The sequence below is a fragment of the Watersipora subatra genome, chromosome 2 (assembly GCF_963576615.1).
Source record: "Watersipora subatra chromosome 2, tzWatSuba1.1, whole genome shotgun sequence".
Lineage (NCBI taxonomy): Eukaryota > Metazoa > Bryozoa > Gymnolaemata > Cheilostomatida > Watersiporidae > Watersipora > Watersipora subatra.
This window is the reverse complement of record NC_088709.1, coordinates 40,753,420-40,767,294: the sequence shown is the minus strand read 5'-3', so window position 1 is coordinate 40,767,294 and position 13,875 is coordinate 40,753,420. Positions and strand designations below refer to the sequence as shown.

The window sequence follows — 13,875 nt, the reverse complement described above, 5'->3', positions numbered from 1 at the left end:
ACAATTTTATAGTCGGAAGTCATTAGTCAGCTTTCGGTTTAAGCCACTCGCTGGTTTCTTATGCTTAGTAGCTTCTTCATGAAAAACCAGGAGTTAAACATGTCCAAAACTCAAACAAGCTGACAGCCTCTTGTCATCTATATATTTTTTTCAAATGATTCTCCAGAATGTTACTTTCTTTTAAACTATTACAAAGCAAAAATAAGCCAATTTCCATTAACTAAAACAAGTAAAAGTGACTATGCCCACTGAATATGCTGTGTTGACAATGAGTTGGAGCCTTGTAACAATATACATGTATAAGGATTAAATCTAGCGATACACTCATTGAGATGGCAACCTAGCAAAACTGGACAAACTAGGTAAAACTGCAGCTCTCATATTAAAAAAGGAAATTTATGAGAAATACATGTTCATGATGTTCTAGAGAATGGCACGTTAGTGTGTATAAAAGAAGCTTTGAGCTTCCTGATAGTCTTCATGTACGAAAGGATAAATATGGAGGCAGTGTGTTTATCACAAACAACTAAAGCAGTTACCAAATAAAAAACTATTTTCTGTTAGGACACCAAAGAACATGACTTTATGAGTAGCTATTAGCAAATGTTTGTAGATAACACCAGCAAGAAGGTAAGTCATCATCACGGTGATGCTATGGCAATAACGAAAACTAGCATTTACAAACTTTGTTGATGATGTCCTCAAACCGTGGTCTATAGTAGTGGAAATTAATATTGATTTTTAATGGAGATATTGTTTAAAATAGGTTAGACAGTGTAAAAAACTGATAACAATGCTTCAATGCAGACACATGCTACCTAGAAAATTATGAAACCATAAAATGGGACCCGGGAGACAAGACAAATTAAAATGGGCAGATATCAATTATTGAAAAATATAGCGGCAATTTGACATCTGCTACTGAAAACTCTCCGAAGACCTCTAAAAACTTGAAACCCATCGATAGTGCTGCCCACTCTAGTTAACCCAAACAGAACTAAATGTACTAAACAAGGATGATAGCTTCAAGAGATTGAGAAAAGTATTATTGTAGGTGCAAATGGCGTAGGGCCTACTGATCAATGGCAACGAGTCACAAAAACTGTAATTACCGCCTTACGCAATGAAAACCACTTGAGCTAATAGAAGGAGTAGAATCATCCACATATATTTGTACAGAAAAAAGTGTTCAATGGAAACAAGTGATACTTTTAACTAGATGGGTGTATAGATAAACTGACAAATGTGAGTAACAAATTGATTGGAAAACCTCTGAGTGACAGTGCATCCAAACTAATAAAATTCAGTAATCTACTTAAACATTGACCACTAGGAAATATTGACACATACATGTTGGATACAATTAAGATTTTAAGAAAATCGCACAGAGCATACCCCTACTAATGCTTCAAAGTAGATAAATTGCTTGGAGAGAACAGAAATGATCTAAAATCGTATACACCTTTTGATCAAATGATACAAAATGATCTTTTGAACGGTACTCCATTCAAGTTATTTTTTAGCTAAAGCAATTTAATGGAACATGTAGTCTGTGATCAAGTAGTGCAAGAGAAGATAAGAATCGAACCAACGTGAACAAAACGGTCTCAAAGTAGAAATCATGAGCCCGTTGCATCTTCTCTGGTGTGTAAAGATTGTTGCCACGTAACTACGCACCATGGTGGACAGTAGGAACAACAAATTTAATCATGTAGAGAAAGTCTTTGCACTACTAGACTGGTGCACATTATATCTTCTATCTGATGATCTTATGATATCTGTCAAGTGGCCAGGTAAAGAGCGCATCATAAAACTTAAATACCCTACAGGATGAAAATATTCGATGGATATATAAATTTCGCGATTTCGCGAACAGTCAATTCCGCGAATTATTGAATTCGAATAATAATTAGTTCTATTTTTAAACACAAGAGAGAATAACTAATGCCTCAAATTAAAAACTAGCTGCTAGGCAGAAGTACTAAACGTAGCCAAGTTTTAAAAAAGTTTTAAAATCATAGCCGGGCTTCGTGTTAACCCATTGTCAATGCATCACACTTCTTTACAAAATTATTCAAGTTGTCACAAGTTATGCAGAATGGCGTCATTGCTAAAATAGCCGCTAGGCAAAAGTACTAAACGTAGCCGAGTTCAAGAAATTTTTTTAAATCATCGCCGGGGCTTCGAGTTAACCCCATTGTCAATGCATCACACTTCTTTAAAATATGATTCAAGGTTTACACAAGTTATTCGGCATGGCGTCGTCATCGCAAAAATATCTCCTACAGTCTGTTTTCATTGAAATCAACTCCATCAACCTCTAATACCGAAGTTGATGATGATAATTATTCTAATCTAGACATTATGGTATGCATTTTATTTGCAGTGCAGACATTTTTCCATATTTAACTGCGTTAGTTCATTATCTTTTTTAAAAACTGATAGCTTTCATTAAATACTTCAGCTATTTTTTGTACTTCCTTCACACTTATTAATATTTTTTCTCTTGTGTTTACTGCAGATTGAGAATGAAACATAACCTATTCCGATTACGAAAACTAGAGACAAGTAGTAGTATTTACCAAGGCAGGAATATTGGCAGAGAAGTAACCAGTTAACCTAGACCTTTTCATCAACAACAACTCCTTGATATGGCTGCAGCAAACATGATTATATTATATATACTCTATTTCATGTACAGATATATTATAATTTATTACAAACCCTAGTGTAGAAATAAAATATTTCAAATACAAATAAAATTTTACAAACAATGAATAGAGTAAACAAAAAGTTTAGCCCATATGGCGGTTGTCTTGCAATAAAATTAAACTGATACTCTTGATAAGTAAATACTAGCGTGTAATGGCGGTCTCTGGCTAGTTATTTTGGTAATGGCAGCTCAATACCGCTCTCACTGTCTTGGGTAGATTATGAAGACGATACTTTCGCTACTACATGGCTGGTAAGGGAGTTATCGTCAGAACTCTCCTCGTGGCTCACTATTGCAAAGTTCTGCCAGTTGGCCAAAATTTGTGCTTGTAACGGCGTTCTTGTTCCTTTTTTAAAACAGACATATTCTCTTCGTTAGCAGCTGCGGTCACATCTAACTTAATTTCAAGACCTCCTTGAATTATTGGTGATCTTCTAGGAATGACATCCACCACCCTTGCAGTCATTGTGCCTTTGTGTATGATGACAAAGCTGCTTACTCTACTTATTTTACAGGGTAGATGACCAACCGTTACGCTGTGTGCATTTACTAGCTTTACTGCAAATGGGTCGTGCAGATTATTGGGCTCTCTCTCACCCTAAAACAAATAACGAAGCATTAGGTATAGAAAAAATAAATATTGCGATTTACCAAAGTGAAATTCAATTAATTTAGTAAATGGTTTTGAAAAAAAACTCACTACTTACTAAAAGTTGTTGATTCATCAAAGGCCTCCAAATCGATAAATATTCGTGAAACCCTCTGAACGCAGCAAGAAATTTATAGCTTAGCATGATCGACTCGTAATTGTAAGCTAAATATAAACTTAAACACGCGGTGTGCACATGCGAAGGGTTAACTCTATTGCTAGCCGCAATAGAGTTAACTCTTAAGAGAGTGATTGCGTTCACCCGCGAATAAATGAGTCCGTGAATATGTATGAAAAAGTAGCAATTTACGTGAAACTTAACTCCGCGAATAAATTCATCCTGTAAGGTAATCACCAACTTGCAGACTGGCAACAACTTCAACATCGCTGTACTAAAACCTACCAATTTTACTAGATAGTGCGATACCAACCCTTCTGCATAGCATGGGTGAAAGTTTTGCTGAGGCATCTTACTTAAAAAGGAACATTCCCCCAAGAGAAGATATGCAAATCTGAGTTGATTTGAAAAACCAAGCTAAATCACAAAAGCTTTTCACCCTTCGACAATTGGCAGTAGTAGCTAAATGCAAAACAAGTTTGTTGTTAATCGTAGAGAAATGTGATGTAGGAAAAGCCAATAATGATTAGGGATTGCCTTTGAGCCATTTGATCCCACGCCTCAAACGATTAAAACCATTTGGTTTTTGCCCAGACTGCAGCTCAGGAAGTTTTAAACTAACAAAATACACTTGTCAGATGTCTTTTTCACAGAAGTAGTGTGCAACGATCTAGTGGTAATTACAATCAAATTGTAATGTTTTCGCGCAGGAGAGACAACTCTCTTTTTGGATCCGCCTGCCTCCCAGATGCTGTGTGTTGCTTTTTTGGGTGAATGTAATGTCTACCAGAATAGAAGCCACCAGATACTATGACCAAACAGATTTTTTATATCACTGCTTGATCGCCAATAAATACTACTGTCCGGCTATCCAAAAGTTTTGGCTACTAAACAAATATATACCAGATGCTATAGCTGGTCTACCTGTGTATAAAATGGCTATCAGATGCTAAGGCCAGAACAACAACCTGTATCCTGGGGTAAACTGGCTATGCTATCAAACAATCCCATCTTTAGAGCAACCATCATCAGATGCTATGACTGGACTATTCACAACACGATTAAAAAGCGACAACAGGATTGTGATGTATCGGAAGTACATTACATCATGGCATTGCAGTACGCAGTAATTTTAAAGTGCTTTATAACTTTCTAATGATGAGCAGACTTACTGCTGCTGCAACTGTGCTTCTACTGCAAATTGTCCACTGCACTCTACGGCTCATTTACTTCCAATTTGCAATCTGTGAAAATCAGCAACTCATACATACATTGAATGCGCATTATACAAAACCTAAACTGTATGTACACCGCAACTGCGCTCTAGTAGATACTGTAGATCAATTGACACCACATCTGCCCTTCCTTGTACCAAATATCAGATGTTATGTTTAGCAAACCCATGAACTTGTGCTCTAACTCCCATATCATTTCGAAATAGGAAGTCAGGCATTATCACCATTCCTATAAAATTGGAGTAATTGTAGTATATTCTCATTAAAATTATGAATTAAAATCTTCATAGATTCTCATTGCAACTGTATACAACAAGCTAATAGTGATCAATTCACTCACCCATACTCATATCTGGCGGTTATGTTGTGGTTGCATTGACATCACCTCAACACTTGATTCTGTGACGGGTTTTCATGAAAACACAGTGTGGTAGGCAGTACCAATACTGCTTATCTTGGATTAAAAATAGTTGGACTTGTATACACGTGTATACTGTGCAGTAGCGCAAGTATACAATGCAATTATACTGCATGCTACATGACTGTTACACGCTTACTACTGCTACAGCACTACAAATGCAACTACATGGATGTCCTGTTATTCAATCCATTAAAGTAATACCATATTTACCTTCCTCACAGTTTGTGTTGACTGATGGACTCTAGTTCTGGGTTATATTCAACACCTATAATATAAACTATTTATCAGGATATTGTAAAACCTCTATTGGAATGCCACTATAGGAGAAGGGTTGAAAAATACACCACCACCCTTTAATTGAACGTCATTTCTTATAAAATGCCACTAGAAAGGAAGGGTTGAAAAATAGAGCGCTATGGAAGTAAATTGAGGTTTTACGGTAAATTGAATTTTCAGATTTATACAAAAGAAATCTTAAACAAAGTTGCTAAAGAAATTATATGTGATTAAAACCTAATCTTACCTTCTGCAAACTTTGAGAAAATAACTCGCATTTTATTAGCTCTCATGTACCTGTAGTAGCTAATCATATTTTAAAACTAGTTAAGTTCAGAATTTCTTTATAGAACTTACACATACACTGTAACTCTGGTAAGATTTAGTATTTTATCTTTACTAACAAACTAGTAGGTGAGACAATAGAGAAAAGTAATTATCATATTCATTCAACTCAGAAGCATCAGAGCTTAACAGCAGTTATCACTATTATTTAATAAATCTTTAACTAACCAGTTGGGTAGAGATTATCAGGACCACCATCAGATCCTGGTTCCGTTTTTACTTCTGCAACTGCTACAATAATGATGAGAGTTTGCCAGAAGCTTCCGGTATATACAATAAATAATAGTTATCATGAAAAATCCTTCTGTATAATTACTTTCATTACTATAATTGTTGACTGAAGTATCACCAGGTTCCACCTTAACCTCGATATCTACAATATAATGTATTGATAATTTACTACCTACACACATTGTTTTAGTGGAGCTACACAAAAGGACCAGCCTAAACAGTACATTAAGCTGATTAAAGCACCACAATAGAATAGTATGTAGTTACAATACACTATGGTTTGAGGAGGGAAGGTTATAGCAGACATGGGGATATAATATACAGTAAAACCTCTAGTTGAATGCCATGGAGTTCTATTTTTTAGCCCTTCCGCTATTATAGTGGCGGTCAAATGGAACTGGTGTTCAAAAAGAGGCTGGCATTGTATTTTCAAAAAGCTCATCAGAATTTAGGGAAAATAAATTTAACTGTTTTATAGGCGAATCGATTATAGTCTACATTGTGCACTTTCCGTCAGACTGCGACATTAATCCGTTTGGATTCACTAAATCTGTTAACTTGTCAAGGATCTCGAAATAAATATGCATTGGGAAACCGAGAAATATCTCTAACAGTTCATATCTATTGCTTACAGTAACCTTCACTGATATTATTTTGCAATTTGCTGGTGCTTTCAACTTTTTTTGTGTTCGCAATTTCCAAGTAAATATTCATTTTATAATCATATCAAACGATGTTGTGTAAAAGCTCATTGCACTCATTGATATGTTCTACAGTATGCAGCCAGAACTGACTTTTTATATACAATATAAGAGGAATTATGAGCGTCAATCCATCGTAGGCGGTGTTAAGATAAGCGCAAAGATGCTATCAAATAATATGCTATAAATTTGCAAATTTATAAGTTATATAATGATTTATCAAACGCTACAAATATATATTCATAAACAATTGACTAGCGTCCAAACAACTTCTTGAACAGAGCAAAACATTTATGCGTTGCATTTACCATAAGCAATAAACTTTTAGCAGCATCGCAAAGCGAAATTTCTAGTCTAAAACTAGTCGTTCATTGACCATCATAAATGTAAACTGTTTTTTACATACATCGAAGTATCAGGACCACATTAAACAAGCAACTACTATTAGTCTGATGCAGTTAGTAATTATTTCTATGATGTTGCTTTCAATGTTTTAACCAAAAAAACCTTCGGAGTTAAAAAATGGACTTCAGAAACAAGAAAAGAATTAATTTTTTTTTATGTAACCAAGTCATTATTAGTACGATTTGGAGGACACTTTTCTACTGATCACTTGCTATTATGGAATCATAAAGATCAAATAATGTCAAAGTCGTGGTCAAATGGAGGTGCCGTTCAAATAAAGGTGGCCTTCCAATAGAGGTAGCATTCAATGTTTACAGAGAACATAGCTATACTAGACATGTCTATAAAAGAAATAACAATAGCAGACAGACTTATTGAAAACTAGCTGTGCTACCTGCAACGCCGGGTAAAAAGTCTTTGGACAGAAAATTGATTTGTATTTAACATATAACAACATTTGCCATTCTAACTTTCAAGCTACATATCATGAGAAAAGTGTTTTGCGTAATTGAAATAAACTAAGAGAGAAAATAAAAACAACTTTAAAGGTTTTCAAGCTTTGTCAAACAACTCTCAAGCATCATATCATGAGGAAAATGGTTTGTGCAGGTCAAATAAATTTAAAAAATAAAACGACTATAAAAAGATTAGATGTAAATGTGAAATAATTAGCAAGTAATAGCTAAGTGAAGTCGGTTTTGCTAGGATTACAATAAAGGATGATTCAATTATTATGAGCTGAGAAAACAAAATAATCCTAAATATGTTGAATTAATAATAACTATTCTTGGATAGAAGTGTGTGTTTAAAAAAGGTTACTGTTCCATCAGAAGATATCAATCAAAACTTTGAATATGACGGATACTATTACTTCTCGATACTGGTACAAATGAGATATCGTACTTTGTCTGACCGAAAGGAGAGAGAATGTCGAGGCTTTGCCACGGTGACGATATAATCATTCGCGCGAGAGGAATTGGCCTTGACTCCAGATATAGTAATTGAACCTTATGAAAGATATTTTTTAACAGGGGCATCGTAACATGTGGCGGCATCGGTACAATAATCAGTGTGCGCTATAGCTATATCTATAGCCAGAATGCATACAGACATACGACATACTTCGAGAAATATATATACAGTCAAACATGGATAACTCGTCCACGGATAGCTTGAACACATGGTTAATTCGAACGGTTTCTTTGGTATAGATTGCTAATAGATTGCTATAGATTGCTATAGATATAAATTGCTATAGATAACTCGAACTCAACAGTGTTAACTCGAACTGGTTTTTGCCCAACGGCTACCGAAACGGTTGTTATCGCTTTAGAAAATCACTTAATTCCAAGCCATAGAGGTAAACCTCAACTTTTCATAATTCCTAAGCGTCGTTATTACCACCGTCGGCAAAATATTTTTGTCAACGACTTTTCTAAAGGTTTGGTGAAATTTGATTTAGACCAAACATCCGCTTAGCGATCGCCCTTCGGAAGCAAGGAAAAGTGAGGTAACCTTTGCATAAACTTCAAGAAAAATCGGCAAAACTGATCGTGGGTAAAACGCTCAAAAGAAAAATATGTCTTTTCTTTTGAGCATTTCAACAACGATCAAGTTTTGCCAATGTCAATCTAAAAAAACGTCCTGGCAATAACATCACCTTAAACAACAAACCAATCCCAAGTGATAGAAAAATCTCTATACTTTTTGATAAAAAACGTTTTAAACTTTACAATAGAAGCATTTAATTTGAAACAAGCCATTTGTGCTTTTGATTTATATTATAGTTTGTATATGTACATGTATCTACTAATAAATAAGTAAATACATGGACTTGTGACAGTGCTCTGAACACTTTCACTCGGTCCCGTGAAGTTCGAGTTATCCATGTTTGACTGTATATAGAGAAATACATATATAGACATGGTTAAAAAGAAAATAGATATAAAAAAAATCACAAAGTGATTTGATAACTTGATTGATCAATAGGAAATAAATGCAGTGAACATGGTTATTACCCTAGGACCCTATTCGCCTCATCTAACTTTCGCGTTTTCGCGAAGTCATCTTCTCGCGAAAATTTCATGTGCGAAACTAAACTCTCATAACGAACAAGTGAAAACGCGGAGTTAAATAGTAGAGTTGCCCCGATTTTGGTATCGGAATCGGTATCGGTGCCGATATGAGTGTCAAGTATCTGAATCGGTATCGGCCGATCTTTTCTTAAAAAATCTCAACCTTCCGATACTTTTTACAGATCAACCATTTAGCAGAAAACTGTATTTTAGCTTGCTATACTAATAAAAAATCATCAGCTGTAAGCTTCTTACTTTTACTTAATGAATTTCAGGCCTGCCAGACAATTTATTTCATGTCTATAGCCTGATCAACACAGCGAAGGAAACTTTTTAGCCAGAACGTAAACAAAAAGTGTGGTATTTCCCAATTACAGCGATAGGATTTATTGCAAGCAATCACGAACAAGATAACAAAAATGTGAGACAAGAACGCAGTGTAATATTTCTATTTACTAGCATTACGAAAGTAATTTAAACAGTCGACGCATAAAGTTATCTATCACTCTCTTAATCCTGACGATACAATGGATCGTTTGTATTGTACAAAAGACGGTAACCCCAGTGGCGTATCGGTGGTATGTAGCCTGTCCTCCAACATCTGTTGCAAGGGAATCCCCCTTCAGTACGCTTGGCTACATTAATAATTATGGAAGAGAGAGACGTCTTACTGAGATAATGGAATCACTAACGGTTTTTAAAAGAAACATTGATTTGCTCTAAACTTGTACAGGCACAGCAGTTCATCCAACAATAGAAGAAGGACTTCGTTATCACAGATAGAACTGTACCACCAACAGTAATTACCTTTATTTATAAATTACAAGAAACATGGACTGTTTTGCTACTACATGCACGGTATGTCAGTATGTGAATATGTATATATTTTTTTCCATAAATGCAAACAAATAAATACAATAATATTCATGTTTTCTTTGCATTATGTTTGTATTTGCATAATAAAATGAACAACTATCTATGCAACACAAAAGATCTGAATCGGTATCTGAATCGGATTATTTTTCAATTAGGATCGGTATATCGGATCGGTATCTGAATCGGCTGGTGAATTTAGAATCGGGGCATCTCTATTAAATAGCTTTGTTCATTGATAGTCTAAGAAACAAATGGCAGCAAGCGATCAAATTGCATTATCGACCTCGTCCACACCATTCTATCTGCAGTTCACAATTACAAACTAGTCCCAAATTGAATTATTTTTCTTATCGGTGAACCAGGCCCGTGTTCCCTGGGGCGGCTGGCCGGCTGAGCCGTTCCAACTTTTTAAGAACTTTCCGCGGCTAAGTACAGTCAAACTCGGAAAACTTGCCCTCGAATAAAATGTAACATTTCATCTCAAACACAAGGTTAACTCGAACGGATTTGTTTGGTCCGTTCCAGGGCAATGATAAATTGCTTCAGATAATTCGACCTCGACATCATTTATTCGAAAAGTCATTTGCCCAACGGTTATGGAGACGGTTTGTATCGCTGTAGAATATCACTTTATTCGAAGCCATAGAGACAAACATCAACTTTTAGTAGTTCTTAGGCATCATTATTATCATCATCAGTGGCAAAATATTATTGTTAACGACCTTTATAAAGGTTTGCAAAATATTAAGTTTCACCAAACATCCGTTTGGCCATGTCCCATCGAAAGCGTGGAAACCTCCGTTTGAACTTAAATAAAATCGGCAAAATTGATCTTTCTTAAAACGCTCAAAAGAAAAAAATGTCTTTTTTCTGAGCATTTTAACTGCGGTCAAGTTTTGCCTATTTTAATTTAAAAACGTCTCGTCAGTCACAGGACCTAAAACAAAACAAATCTCAAAAATAGAAAAATGTTGATGTGGTATTTTGGCAAATAGCACAGAAAGTGTTATTTGCCAAAATTCAGAAATATACTACAAAATTCAGCAGCAAAAATCGACCAAATCGTTGATGCTTTTGCGCATTACTATTGCTTCCTTCGCCAAAAACTACTTTTATTCCACACACCTCAGGAATGACTCGGAAGCGTTTATAATCTCTAATAGTGACAGAATCAAGAAATAATTTTTGTATTGTGATAAAGATAAAGAAACTCCTCATATTGCGCTTGGTCTTAATGATCAGTAACTGGATAAGTAAGACCAGGTTGCGACCTTATATCCTATATAATAAACTCTACTTTTATGTGACTTTACAACAATTAATCCAAATATAATACTAATTCAAGTAAAGGCATGTTCCACAGTAAAAGAAAATTACCGGCTTTTTTCTTGCTAGTTGTCAATAATGGTTGCTGTTTCCTTTTCGCTGACAGCGAGGACGTAGTGTAAGTCTGATTAGTCATGGTCATGTCAGTTTTTGTTTTTGTACCACTATCAGTTGAAGTAGTCATGGTATTAGTTGTTCTTGTTTTGGAGTCTGTAACAGTAGAAGCGGTCATCAAGGAGTGTGTAGCAGTAGCGGTCGGGGAGTCTGTAGCAGTAGTCACGGAGTCTGTAATATTAGCAGGGGTCATCAAGGAGCGTGTAGCAGTAGTCACGGAGTCTGTAACAGTGGCAGGGGCAGTCAAGGAGTGTGTAGGAATAGCGGTCGAGGAGTCTGTAGCAGTAATCACGGAGTCTGTAATAGTAGCAGGGGTCATCAAGGAGCGTGTAGCAGTAGTCACGGAGTCTGTAACAGTAGCAGGGGCAGTCAAGGAGTGTGTAGGAATAGCGGTTGGGGAGTCTGTAGCAGTAGCCACGGAGTCTGTAATATTAGCAGGGGCTGTCAAGGAGTGTGTAGCAGTAGTCGTCTCGTTGGTCATAGCAGAATCCGTAGTGGTAGTAGTCGGAGCGTTAGTATCGGTAGCTATGGCAGTGTCAGCTGCAGTGGTGTCAAGATAGTGAGTTGTGTGATTGTCCAATGAGTCAGTCAGTGTCTCTTCAGTTAATGGCTTATACATATCTTTCTCTAAAAATGGAAAACCATGTTCAACCGTAAACAATTTAATAAAACAACAAACAAAACAACACAATATAATATACACAACAAAATAGTTGTATTTGAGCTAAATATTTGTACAGTCATACTTCAACTTACGAGCTTAATGCGTTCCGAGACTGAGCTCGTATGTCAATTTACTCGCATGTTGGTGCAATTTATTTATATATAGAACAATTAAATATATATTTATTGGTTTCCATACTCTGAAAAATGCAAATAAAACACTCAAAATAAGATATTGTAACAGAAAGAACATGTTGGCTATTGTCCTAACTTACCACTTGCTTTCAAAAAGCAACAAACAAAAAATAATGCAAGGAAATGTGTTAAATTAAAATGTAAAATTAAATACATATAATAGCAGCTAACGCTAGCATTTGCCAGAGAGAGAGATATATATATAGGTTATCCTTCATTACAACAGTTGACTTTGATAAATTTTGATTTTATCAAAGTCTCAAAAGACAAACTTAGAAGCAAGTCTAAAAGCAAACTTTCGTTTTTAACTTAACGTAATTAAAATTTCTTCGGCGTTCATAGTTTGAAGTTTCTTGCTAGTTGGCTAATTTTTCCTTTGTTTCGCTTTCACGACTAGCCGACCGTTTTAAGATGAACCTCTCTAAGGACGTTGCCTTTGTCGCCCTTTCAACACGTTGCGATTAGGACGAACACAGGTGTCGTCACAAAGGTTTAATGCACGACCACTAGCCAACTTGTCCGAATGTCTATTTTTATAGTTTTGATAGATAGCACCGGCCTTTTCAAATAGCGTCGTTTCAGTTACACTGTCACCGGTGAATTGTTTATATTTTATCCAATGTCTGAGCAGTCTCTCCATCAGCGGTGGTGAAGATCGCTGCGCCGTTTAGAAACTATGGTTAGTACTTTTGCGAGCTAAATGCCCTGAATATAATCTTTCGGTTTGATAATTGTGGATGCATTTCTGTCATATTGCTGAGCTAGCTCAATCATGCATAAACATTTCGCATATTTTCCAATAATTTTCCGTTTTATATCAATTGTTATCATTTGCTTTTTCTTTGCATTATTTTTTTCATTTTACTGGCAAACTTTCGGTCTACGCACAGTACTTTTAATTCACATAATTCTGCACTGAAAATCGCGCACAAAAACACGGTACAAAAGTATAACCTGTGCAGTTGAAAAATACAAATTGATGTTGTTGTCATAAAACACCCCTGGCATACGACAGCTGACTCACGTGCTCGTATCTCAAACATGGCTCGTATGTTAGTGCTAAAACTTGCTTGAAAGCTGGCTCGTATCTCAAGTTTCTCGTACGTTGGAGCACTCGTAAGTTGAAGTATTACTGTATACATATATTTTTTAAGAAGCAAGAAATGCTGTTCAGAACAATAATGACTACAGTAGATGCCCTTAAGAACAATAATGATTACAGTAGATGCCCTTACACCATAAACCTCCTATAAAGTAAATTCCACTGAATGTAAAGAATTTATATTAAGTTTTTGCACTTGTATTATGTAAGAAATTCCATTTAACGTAAAGTGTCAAGTCAGTGCAGGTTCTCTAACTTGATTTGAATAATGAGCTTTCCATAGTTAGCCTTGAAAGCATAGTGTGCTTTACTTTTGGTTGGGATTAAGAAATCTATTATCCTCTAATCATGGCTTTGTACAAACAGAGAGACGCCTTTCTTATAATAGTAAAGATATATTTTTCATTTGCTTTATTTCAGACATACACTT

General features: G+C 35.6%; 2 protein-coding genes across 2 annotated transcripts in view; both read right to left on the bottom strand.

Moving 5' to 3' along the window:
• The window catches only part of LOC137388210 (gastrula zinc finger protein XlCGF57.1-like), a 48,580-nt gene extending 42,584 nt beyond the window's left edge, over positions 1-5,996 (bottom strand). Inside the window, exons 1-2 of the mRNA XM_068074714.1 lie at positions 5,926-5,996; positions 5,347-5,401 (exon numbers count right to left, since the gene is read on the bottom strand). The gene's annotated coding sequence lies outside the window, so the exon portion shown is untranslated. The remainder of the gene's footprint in view (positions 1-5,346; positions 5,402-5,925) is intronic.
• The window catches only part of LOC137388209 (uncharacterized), a 37,177-nt gene that overhangs the window by 3,456 nt on the left and 19,846 nt on the right, over positions 1-13,875 (bottom strand). Inside the window, exon 10 of the mRNA XM_068074713.1 lies at positions 11,423-12,112. Coding sequence (XP_067930814.1) covers positions 11,423-12,112 — 690 coding nt within the window. The remainder of the gene's footprint in view (positions 1-11,422; positions 12,113-13,875) is intronic.